The 12,464-nt window shown below is 43.6% G+C and overlaps 1 protein-coding gene across 5 annotated transcripts in view; it reads left to right on the top strand.

The window, feature by feature from the left end:
- Positions 1-12,464, top strand: part of Fer1l6 (fer-1 like family member 6) — a 142,598-nt gene that overhangs the window by 110,786 nt on the left and 19,348 nt on the right. For all 5 annotated transcript variants that reach the window (XM_087188175.1, XM_087188171.1, XM_087188176.1 and 2 more), the window contains 5 exons: positions 323-454; positions 1,291-1,416; positions 4,342-4,469; positions 8,665-8,835; positions 11,912-12,072. In XM_087188175.1, the coding sequence (XP_087044301.1) occupies positions 323-454; positions 1,291-1,416; positions 4,342-4,469; positions 8,665-8,835; positions 11,912-12,072 (718 nt within the window). The remainder of the gene's footprint in view (positions 1-322; positions 455-1,290; positions 1,417-4,341; positions 4,470-8,664; positions 8,836-11,911; positions 12,073-12,464) is intronic.

The raw sequence follows: 12,464 nt of genomic DNA, 5'->3' as shown, positions 1-12,464 counted from the left end.
CTAATAACCAATGATATCCATTAACTATAAAAAGGCTTGTCATATTTGTGCCTGTATATTTAAATATTTTTTGGTTTAGCTATACTTGTACTTCTTGGGACTTAAAAGTTTACCAGAAAGATTTTATACCATTTGGCGTAATAGTCCCAGGAATACTGAGCCAGCCCATGTTCTTTATCTTGTTGAAGATAAATTAACAGGGGCCTCTTACATTTCCCAAGGGGTGCATGTAAGGGGTTGTTTGGGAGAATCTTGACACCCCTCGCTAAATCCGTCCTGAGACTTCCTTTCTCTTGGCATAATCTTCTTCCTTCTCCTAAAGATATATGATGGTGATCTCGAGAGTGAATTCAACAATTTTGAAGACTGGGTGAAAACCTTCAAGCTCTTCAGAGGCAAATCCACAGAGGATGACCATGGTCTGGATGGAGATCGCAGCATAGGAAAGTTCAAGGCACGTTCCCATGTGAACTTGTGGCTCACCTTGACCCTCAGTGTCAGCTAGGACTCAGTTATGGAAATGGTATTGTCATACAGGATATGTGTAAGGAATCCTTAATCTCTACTCAAGACCTAGCTCAGTCTTTGAGGCCAGTGGGTTGGAGCTCGTTCTGTAGCTTGTACAGGGCCATTCCCACCTGAAAAGACCCCTGAACATTACTCTGCCCACCCCTAAGACACTAAATGTTTGATTTATGCAATGCTACCAGTTGGACAGCTACACTAATCAGACAGCACAAGCCCTTCATCTGGCTGGCTCACGGTATCAGAATCACAAGGTGGCAGCTAGCATTTGCCATCCACCTATTGCCTTTAATACGCAGCGTGGTGAGCTGGAAGTTGCAAAGGTGTCCCATTCTGCCAATCTGGATTTAAATCGAATTACACCATCTAGCCAGAACAGTGTACTTTACCTCTCTAAGCCTCATAGACTGCCTCTGGAGATAGGAGTTCTGCAGTCAGGATAGAATAAGGTAAGAGGGGAAGCACAAGTATAGCACCCCACAGGTAAAAGGCACATGGATGCCATCTGTCATGCTCCTCACCTAACAGTTCAGTGACAAGGTCGTTAATGTACCAACCCCAATCCACCAGCACACTTGGAAGAAGCTCAGAGGCCAGCAACTTGCATGAACTGCCCAAGGACATCCACCTCCATCTGGCAAGGGTGGCCAGCCCAGGCTCCACTGACACCCAGGCTGGGCTCGGTTTCCCGGCACCAGGCTCTCTGTGATTTTTGGTGGAACCTATGACCACTTTGTTCCACTGAGTTTTGCTTTGTGGTTCCAGGGCTCCTTCTGCATCTACAAAAGCCCCGAGGAGTCCAGCTCTGAGGACAAGGGGCAGCTGAGAATCCAGCAAGGGATCCCACCCAATCACCCCGTCCAGGTCCTGATCAGGGTGTACATCGTCGCGGTGAGCCATCCTTGTTTGTTCTGAGGGGTGTAACAGTCCTCATGGGCTGCTGTGACAAAATACCACAGATGGGGCAGCTTCAGTGACAGAAATTTGCTTCTCAGAGTTTCCAGGGTGTAAGTCCATGATCAAGGTGCTGTCAGGGCTGGCTTCCGGTGAGGCTCTCTTGGCTTGTGGATGGCCTTCATCTTACTGTGTCTTCACATGGTCTTTCCTCTGAGCAGACACATGAGGGTGCATGTGTCGGGTAGAGAGGGCTGGAACCCCCTGCTTCCTTAGAAGGACAGAGCCCTATTGGACCTCATCATCTGCCTAAAGCCTTGTCTCCAAATGCAGTCACACTGGGGGTTAGGGCTTCCCCATGTGCATCAGGGGCTCACAGTTCAGCTCACAATAGTCTATGGAGTTTGATCAGTAAGAAGAACATTTCCTGGCTTTCTATTCAGAGAAAATAGCTCCAGGCACCTAGGACTTCTCTGAGGAGCTTGCTGTCCTCGGTTGACTACTAGTAGGAAAGGAAACCAAATAGCGCCAAAGCAGGGAGCTCACAGGCGGGAGAGTAGAGGGAAGAGGCCAGGCGGAAGGGGGAGCTGCCACTGGGGGATTCTCCCCAGGCTGTGCCTCTGCCCTTAAACATTCTTTCTGAATGTATTTCCAAGTAAAATGTGACCTCCTCTAGGTGTCCCCTGTTCCGATAATAAGAGCCCCGAACTTTAATTAGGGAACTTTTTGGCCTGGTTGACAGGAACCTGAGGATCAAGTACCATAAAATTGTTAGGCTCAAAGCAGCTGACAGAACTCTCACAGTTAATAGGTTTTTCACCCTCTGTTCTTGGGCTTGATTTTCATAATTGCGTTTGATTGCAGCAGTCTCATGTTCACTTTGTTTACATTGCCCATATTCTTTTTAGAAAGCATAAATGAAGCACAAAACAAAAGTGAATCATTTTGAAATGCTGAGGGTGAAGTAAATGTTCTTCATGAAGCATTTCTTAGGTCTCCTTCAGCACTGACTGCTGGGGCCCTTGTGATGAAAAGAGCCAAGTCTCTTCCCTCAGGGAAGTCATGGCCTGGCTGGGGAAGATCAACAGCACTTGTGAGGACCCACAGGCAGCACTGCGTAGTCTGTATTAAACATCTACCAACAGGATATTATTCTGGAAGTGATTTGTGTCGTGGAAGATAACTAATGCGCATTCCTCAAGAAACACCGTGTGTTCAAGTAATTTTGAGAAATAATGCATCTAATAGTTCATTTCCTTTCTCTAGCTCCTGAGATTCACAAAGCTCATTTGCACATTCATCTTCCCCCCCAAAAATAAAGCCTAAGGAACTAAGATTTTATGGGACAGAGTTGAGGGGAAACAGAGTGTGGATATTAGGAAGGAAAGGGAGAGATTTGCATGGCCTATAGCGGCTGGAGAAGGCTCTGTCCCCCACTCATGTATTCATTCGGCAGTTGTCTGTTGCACTCCTCTTTTTGTTTATGTCCAGTGCCCTCTGGACAGAGGCCAGGGATGCAGCTCAGGGTCCGGCCAAGGTGGCAGCAGGGAGGCGGGAGGTCTTGAGCTGAACTTGAGGACTTGAACAAAGGCAGAGGGTGGCTGCCTGGGTTGTGTGGGGTGTGAGGAAGCCACTGCAGCTATGCATAATCGGTGCTTTCACCAACCTTTCCAGTCATGGTGATTGTGTGTGGCTGTCTCTCTTATGATAATACGTAGTTAATTAACTATATAATGAATTAATTTTAAAACAATTTAATAAAACACTAAAAGAAAGTTTTAAAATGTTGCTTAAAATTGTGTTGAGAGAAGTAAATCAAATTTCCTCACCTGTTTTTTTCTTACTTTTCAGGATACTTTAGACATTATTCTATATTGGTGTATATATAGGTCTTCTGTCTTCAGTAGCTGCATAGTGTGTTTGAGACTGAATTTGGTATTGATTCATTCAACAAATGTTGAGAAGACCTAGTTATGTGTCCTAGAGATAAAGTAATGAAAGGACAGGGCCCTCACTCTCACGGCGATTGCATGCAAGTCTGAGGGGTGTGGGGATTAGGAAACACAAGAATAAACACAGGGGCAGATAAATACCCAGATTAATGTCAGGGGTAGCTGCTACGCAGAGAGTGAAAATGGGTTCCATGATGAGAAGAAACACAGGAGGAGCTATTTTGGGTCATATTTCTCCCCAGGTAAAGTTGCTTGTGGTTTTGGTTATTAAACAATGTTCCGAGGACACCCTTGAGCATACAGCTTCATGTGCCTATGCCACTTTATCTGCAGGACAAAACTCTAAGTACTGGATCGTTTCTCACACGGCTCTCACCACTGCTGAGTTTCTCCATCTTTCTGAAGCCATCCCTAACCAGCCCCCCACCATGGCCTCTCCTTACAAAGTATTCGCTTTTCATAGCTTGGTCTGGACTGGAGTTGATGATCCGTAATAGATCAGCATGCAGCTGTCAAATGCAGACTGGTGGGGTCCTGGGCTCAGAGACCACTGGTGCTGCGGGGGCCTTGGGGTGCACCCCACGGTCTCACAGAGATCACAGACACAGCGTGACTCACACAGCTACTTAGAGCTAGAACTAGGGTTTCAACTCCTGCCCTCTACCTTCTGGTCCTGCATATTCCTCGTGACTCTGTGCCAAAGCTGCTTTCTGCTGGGGAGATGACACAAGACAAAGGTGAACTTCAGTGAAAATAGTCATTTTTATTTTAACAATAAAACAAGATGCTAAAGTAGTGGTTCTTGATCTTGGCTGCACCAGGGAGCTTTTCAAAAATCCCAAAGCTCAGGGCCATTAAATCAGTGTCTGGAGCTAGGACTCAGGCGTGTATTTATGAAAGCACCAGATTATCCCCTGTGCAGCCAGTGTGGAGTTGCTGGAACAAAAGGGATTTTCTTCTTCCTCTTCAGGCATTTAATCTAAGCCCAGCTGATCCAGATGGCAAATCAGATCCCTACATTGTGCTCAGACTTGGAAAGACAGAAATCAAAGACCGGGACAAATACATCCCCAAACAGCTAAATCCAGTATTTGGAAGGTCAGTGGCCATGCTACGTGTGTTATGCTATGCTTTCTGTATTGATGCTGTGTTTCTTGGAGGGTGTGTGTGTGTGTGTGTGTGTGTGTGTGTGTGTGTGTGCGCGCGATGGGGTGGGGAGTCTTGGGTAAATTAGTGATAGGAGGTCAGATTCTGACTTCTATCCTTAAGAACAGCCAATAAAATCCATATTTGTGGAGAGAGATAGAAGTTTTTTCTATGGTCCCCTCAGTAATTTGATGGGATTTGGTGATCTTCATACACATAATGTTCTAGGAGTGATTTCCTACATCTTAAATTTGAGGCATCTTTAAAGATCATCAGATTTCACATACTGCTTTTGCACAAAGAGCAGACTTCCTTGTTATAAACAGGGTAACCAAATCCTGCAAACTTAAGAAACTTATCCAAGTCTACACAGCTCATAGTTCAAAGACAAGGAGTCAGATGTTTAGTCTTTTGCTTCTACTAGAGAGATATTCCCAGAATATCATTTTGCTGCTTATTTTAGGTGATCTCTGACATCAAAAAGGTGGAATGCATCCCCCAATTATTTTGTTTGCCTGAAAAGTGTTAAAATCTACTGTATTTGTGCAGGTTTTGGTAGCCCCTACTATTCTCATTGATCGGGTGGGGTGTCACACACTAACGTGCTCCACTTCAGTTTGTGCACCTGGCTGCTGCTGACTTTGGCATTGAGGCACCTTGGGTTTCCCTCTGCCACAGACAAGCTGTGTAGCCTCTTGCAGACGAACTCGTTCTCTTGGAGCCTAGGTTTCCTCATCTGTAAAGCCACACGGACCTGACTCTTGCCTCTGACTCCTTTGGAGGAATATGTGAAGAATCTGCATGCAAACCAAGCAGCTCCTTTCCCCTTCTCCTTTGGAATGGTAGCAGCAGGCACTTCTTGAGTATATTTAATTTCTCCCCCCCCCCCGAATAACTAAGGAGCACAGGATGAAATCTCTATCCATGCCTTTTAAATCCACTTACTCATTTGTAATCACTTTGGAGCTTCTGACATTTGCTCAGGATCAGCCTCTTAGGTTTTATTGCTCCTGAGGAAATGGGGCAATAAACTTTCTTGCCTATGCAGACTATGTGAATGATTAAAACGACAGTGCCATGGAAACTTACCCTTTCCCCTGAGCCAGAGATCACCTTTACTATGACCTGCCAGTTATGAAACCAAGCGCTTCGTTTTGCCAAGTGCTTGCTGTCACTTTTTATTACCTTCATTTGCCACAGTGCCATGATTTAGACTGGTTTTCTCATGCCCTATATGGCAGCAGAAACAAAGAGGATGGTGGAATATTCCCTCCAGCCTGTCTTTGAGGGCTTCTTCCAGAGGTTCTCCAGGTGTGGCTGTTTTGTTGGATGTTAGTCAGGCACAGATTGCCAGCTGAGTTCCAGAGTGTCCCAGCAGGGTGAGCAGTGGGCTTTGTCTTGGGCCCTAAGACCCTACTTAGGACCTCAGTGCTGCAGTGTTTGCAGCCTCCACTCTGGTGCCCCAGCGCCTTGCCCTGACTTGCTTTCTCCTTCATAGCCTCTGCCACCCACTGATATGTTCAAGTGCTTATTGGCCCACTCTCACTCTGCAGTAGAACGGTGGAGCTGTTTGAGCAGGTCCTTAGTCTCCCCTGGTCGATGCCCCATCCCAGCACCCAAGGCAGGGCTCGGCATGCAGAAAGTTCTCAATCATTATTTATGGAATGAATGAGCGAGTGGATGCGTGAATGAGTACATGCCCAGACACAACCCCAGGCCTGCCAGTGGGACTTGATGGGACTTGTCACTGTGCATATCTTGAGCTAGTCCATGTCCATGGGGTTTGGCAGTTGCTTGCAGCTCTCACCCTGTCCCAAATGTCCTCTGTCATCTCCCTTGCCTTGAGAGTCAACATGAATAAAATAATGAGACCTGAGGAGCTGGGCTGTGGGTTACCAGGACAGCTCTGCATCTCCTCCAGCTCATTTACTTCTGCAGGCCTTTCCCCTCGCTGTGCCTCAACTGTGGCACCCTCCCTTTCCTGGTTTACCCACAGGACTCCATCTGTTCCTCACTGTTGTTAAGAATCCACCTTGTCTCTGACTCTGGTGGTCTGTAGCTTCCAAGGCTTCCATAGAGTGGAGCAAATCCTGCACAAGCACTGGGAGGGCACCTGGGCCTCTTGAGGTATCATGGTGGGTGAGAGATGGACTGGAAAGCAGCCCATGCCAAGTGCAGAGTGGAGAGGGTGTGGGAGGAACCGTGAGTACCATCCAGGCTTCTACCACAGGAAGAGACTGTGGGTCGCATGGGTGTGTGTGCCTATACACACACCCATGCACACGCAACACACACACTCATTAGTTCTGTAGTTCTGCCATAACCTTCAACTGGTTGGCTTAGAACCACAGAAGTGTATGGTCCCGCAGTTCTAGAGGCCAGGAGTCTGCAATCAGCATGTCAGCAGCATGAGCTCTTTCTGAGAGCTGTGGAGGAGAATGTTATGACTTGTGTCTAGATGTCCCCCAAAGCCTCATGGGACCATAGGTGGGGCTTTTTCAGAGGTGGCTGGATCTGGAGTGCGTGATGCTAGAATCAAGGATGTGATACTGGTATTGATTCATGGTGCTGCCCTAGGGGCAGGTAGCTGGATAGGATATAAGGGACAGAATGATGGTCGCTGCTGCTGCTACTAGTGCTTTGCTACTTCACTGCTCTGCTGCCCTCTGTCCACCATGAACTGTTTCTCCTCTATGATGCCTGTAGGGCAGCACCATGAGTGCCATCTTATTTAGCCACTTTCTTGTCTGCTTTAACCACTCAAGTTATTCTATTTATCTTAAAATTTACAGGACTCAGAAAGTAGTGGATGTATAATGAATGTCAGATGAACAAATGGCTAAGCTAAAGAATGAATGAAGGGACAAAGGAACAGCATATATTTGCTCCGAAGCTCAGAGGCTCTGCTTTCACCATCTGTTTTTGCTCATTTCTCAATTCTTCACTTGATCTTAGCCAAAAGGCCAAGAAGCGATCATTTCTCAATTCTTAATCTTTTCTCAAGGTAGCATTGCATCTAACGATAGTGTGTAATTGACGCACAAGCTGATATGCACCTAGATTGTCCTGGGTGACTGGATTCTAGCCACAATGGGGATGGGCTGTTTTTGGTAACTCTTTGAATGACAGCTGCAATTAAAATTGAGGCTCATCCATGAGCACAGCTTGGGGAGATGGGCCAACTGTCCAGGTTACTGGGACAGTTAAGCATTTACTAAATCTTTCCATAGTGGCAGCCATGGTGATGGAAAGCTCAAGGATAGATGCTGGAGGCTTCCTTGTAGGATCTTCAAGAACATCAATTGAGCTTAGAATCCAAATCTTGGAACCCAGGGGGCCACACTGTGCCTTGATGGAACATGTGGTTTCCTCCTGTGCAACCACATTCATGGTCTACTTGAGCCACCTCTGTCAGTTACAGTGGCTGGAGCTGCAGGGCATCTCTGCTTTTGCTCCCTGGGGAGGGTTAATTGGCTCCTGGCCAGCCTGGGACCCCAGGCCCATGACTGCAGTGCCACACTGGAGAGTGAGTGTCAGGGCTAAGTGGATCTGACCATGAGGACAACAGCCTAGAAAGACCAATGGACCTTCCTTTCTATCCCTTGATTCCAGCCCATCTTGTCCCAAAGAGAATATAATGTAGTGTACAATTGCTGGAAAAATAATGGGGTGTCCTTGCCTTTATTTTTAGGAATATATTTCCCTAAAACGCAAGGTTTTACTCAAGCATCATCTGCTATAATGCAGAAACTCAGTAGCATGAAAAATTGTTGTAACCACCAATCACTATAAAGAACACCTATTCAACTCCCTTACACATAAGGACCCTGAAAGAGAGTAAAAAAACTTTCTGGAAGTTTCACAACCAGGAATTTGAAAATCAGTCCTATTTGAGGCCAAAATCCCTAGCTGAAGCCTACAAGATAAAGCTCACAAAAGGGGAGAGTGCTGGAAAATGGAAACTGGCAAAGGAATTGGAAGTTGGTTGTACCTCAGTGAGAAGTTAAATAAACATCCAAAGTCTTAACGGAATTGCTAAGCAGTTGGGGGATTTATATGCACAGTAGGCGAGTCAGAGGCAAAGCTGGGGGAAATTCCCTGTGTTGTCAAACATTGCTGACTCTTGAAGCCTCTGCCCGGACTGCAGGTCATTTGAGATCCAGGCCACATTCCCAAAGGAGTCCCTGCTCTCCATCCTGATCTATGACCATGACATGATTGGGACAGATGACCTCATTGGAGAAACCAAGATTGACCTGGAGAATCGCTTCTATAGCAAACACCGGGCCATCTGTGGTCTGCAGAGCCAGTATGAAGTGTAAGTTCTTTCTCCCGTGGAGACACTATGGGGGACTGAGGCCACAGCTCTGGGCCCTGTGTCCTATGGTCCATCTCTAGGGAGGCCAGGCTCCATTTTAACCTCAGATGGGATCCACGTCCATGGGGTAGTTTGGGGTCCTTGGTGCTGAAAAGGCAGCTCTGACTTAGAGTGAAGGAAGGTTCTCAAATAGTCAAATGTCAAATCCTGCTCACTCAATCAGCTGTGCTTGGGGCCATCATTCCCAGGTGAGGAATGAGGCTAGAAGAATAATGATGAGTATAATGCAAATGCTGTATTCTGTAATGCTCTGAGCGCTTTTGATATCCCAGTCACTGTCCTGAGAACCTCACATCAGTATCTCATTCAGTTCTCTCAACAACCCACTGAGGCGTTGGCCTCATTTTACAATAAAGGAAGAAGAGATACAACTTTTACTCTTTGCAAAGATTTTGTATCTTGCTTAATTTTAAAATGCAGACTACCAGCTTTATTTTTTTAAAAAAGTATGTTGTAGCTGATGTCTTTTTAAAAAACTTATATATTTCAACTAGGAAAATAGAAAAACATTAACTGGCACTCCATGATGTAATTGTAAAAATGTTTTCCTGAATATAAAATAATATATATTCATTATAGAAAATTTAGAAAATGTAAGTGCAAATTATTCTACCTTGAAGTAATTTGCATAAGTGCTTTTGCCTATTTTCTTTTAGTATTTTTTTCTGTGCTGTTTTCCCCTGAGTACTGTCCATTGCAATTTGTAACCTGCTTATTTTATTTACCCTTATATCTTAGGTACTTTAAAATGCCATTTAATATTCTTAATAATCATTAATTTAATAGCTCTATAGTATTCCATCATGTAAGTTTATTATAAAATAGTATGACAATTTGCTTTCCTAAACTATAGGTCATTTACATTTCTTTTTTATTATTTTATAAATATTGCTGCTATGGGCATTCTCATACAAAAGCCATTGCATGCCTCTCTGATAATTCACTAGATATAGTGGTACCTCAATTCATGAACTCAATTCTCTCCAAGATTCTGGTCACAAACCAAACAGGTTAAGAACCAAATTAGATTTCCCCATAAGGTCAGGATTGAGCCCAACCATTGAATTTGATTCAGTTCTTGTCCAACTCAGTTTGTGACCAGAATTGTGGAAAGAATCAAGTTCATGAACCGAGGTACCCCTGTGTTCATCCATCAGTGTGGATTATTCCACTAAAGGAAATGCACATTTTGAGGACTTTTAATATACCTGTGTCCAAAATGTCCAAATGATCCTCCAGAAAGGTCATGCCGGTCCACACTTTTATGCACTGGGTATGGAACTCAGGGCCTTTACCTGAGCTATATCCTTAGCACCTTTTAAATTTTGAAATAGGATCTTACTAAGTCTCCAGGTTGTCCAGGCTGGACTTGAACTTGTGATCCTCCCGCCCTTGCCTTCCACAGTGCTGGGATTACAGTTGTGCACCTCCATGCCTGGCTCAATTCACACTCCTAATTGCGGGGCATAACACCAATTTTGTCATAAAGGTATATTGTGGGTATAGAATACCCACATTTATTCTTTAGAATAGTTCTATTGATGAAGTAATATCGATGAATTGGGCCTGGGATCTAGCTCAGTGATTTTGCCGCCTGCCTCGCAAGCAGAAGGACCCGAGTTCGATCCCTGGTACCAAAAAAAAAAAGTAATATTGATGAATTGATTTTATGAGTTTTATTATTTTAAATAATAGGTACTTAACAAAAAAATCAAAAAGTAAAGTATTGAATTTTTAATATTTATTATTTATAAAAAAGCATCAAAATTTTCAATAGTGACTATTTTTCATGTACAAAGTTTAAAAAATAAAAAAATTCTTATATGAACTACAATAAAAATACCAATAGAACTCTACAAAAAATAATCTTTACTTCATTTATCACACCTAATGCAGTCTTCACACATGACAACAGCAGGTTCCATACGCACATATCGCTTACACTGACAGCACATGTGTTTTGCTTTCCTGGCCTTTTTGTCGGACATACTTAACATCTTGCTGGTCTTGCTGTTTTGTTAAGGGGCTCTTATTGTATTATATAATGAGTAGTTAACAGGAACATAAGATAGCAATAAAATAAAGTATTAAATTCTTAATATGTATTGTGTGTTTAGAATAAACATCAACATTTTCACATCAGCTGTGTACCTGTTTACAAAATCTAAAAGATAACATCAGAAATAAATTTCTCTATGAACTACAATGAAAATACCAATAGAACTCTATAACAAAAATAATCTTTGCTTCAATTGTTGCACCCAACACAGTCTTCATCCAAGGATTGGGAAGATGTAGAAACTCACCAGTAGGAGAACCACTGCTTAGAGAAACAACAACACCTGAAGACTGTTTGCCTATAACCCCAGTCTATAATAATTTTTTGTGGGAGAAGAGAAGGGATGAAAGAAGCAGAGAAATTAAAAACATGAGCAATATTTTCCTCTTAGAATAAGTTGTGGCCAAATGACTGTTCTACTCAGGACATAACAAAAACTAAAAATAATTACTGCCAAGAATTTCATACAGAAAGAAAGCAGATGGTCGAAGCTCTGGGGAGAAGAGAAGTAACCACTTTATGGGTTCAGGGCTTCCTTCTGGGGTGATGAAAACTTTTTAGAACTAGATAGAGGTAGTGACTGCACACTGTCGCGAATACACTAAATGCCACTGAACTGGTCAAATTTAAAATGATTAATTTTTATGTGACTTTCACGTCAAATAATTTTTAAAGAAAGGTACAGTACTTTAATAAATCAAATCTACTTGCAAAAGATTTTTATGTTAAATTACTCACAAGTCCTGTCTTACATGGACATATGCAAAACTGTACATATACAAAGAACCAGAAAGAAGAGAAAACGAACCAAATCACTAGCCGCAAATACATAGGAATGACAAGTGAGTCTGCCGAAAACCGCACAGGTCATACTGGGGCGGCCTGTTTAATGGGGATCTCAACGCGTGTTTTTCAGGGGAAAGCAGGCCTCACCTCATCTACGCTTTCATTTTTCAGAGAAGGATACAATGCCTGGAGGGATACATCCAAACCCACAGAAGTTCTCACCAAGCTCTGCAGAGAAAATGGGCTGGATGTACCCTACTTTAGCCCTGGGAAAATACAGATAGGAAGCAAGGTCTTTTCCGGAAAAACAGTCTTCACTGAAGAGGACTCTGGTAACTTCCTGCAAAGTGTCTGCTGAAGTTCTTTCTGTTGAAAGGCCTCGTGCTAGTGGTATCTGTGGCTGGGGGAGGTGGGCATCTAATTACAAAAGTAGTGCATGCTGACAGGAGGAAATAAAGGAAAGCAAGCAGGAAAATGAAAATCATTTACAAACCCTAATCCAGACATAGCCATGCTGCATGCTGGTTTATTTCCTTGTAGCATGTATGTGTATGAGTGTGTGTGTGTGTGTGTGTCCTGCTTTTTCTATATCCAATATATCATGAAGATTTTCCTTGATGTTTTTGAAATGTTCATAGATAATATTCCATTTTATGGTTGTGCCATCTAATTATATTCTGTTCAATTTCTTGTAGTAACAATGCTACAACAAACTTCCCTATGC

Source organism: Heterocephalus glaber, unplaced genomic scaffold (assembly GCF_053883595.1).
Source record: "Heterocephalus glaber isolate CG9 unplaced genomic scaffold, H.glaber_assembly_v1.0 deba00000281, whole genome shotgun sequence".
Classification (NCBI taxonomy): domain Eukaryota; kingdom Metazoa; phylum Chordata; class Mammalia; order Rodentia; family Bathyergidae; genus Heterocephalus; species Heterocephalus glaber.
This window is presented reverse-complemented; position numbering and strand designations above follow the sequence as displayed.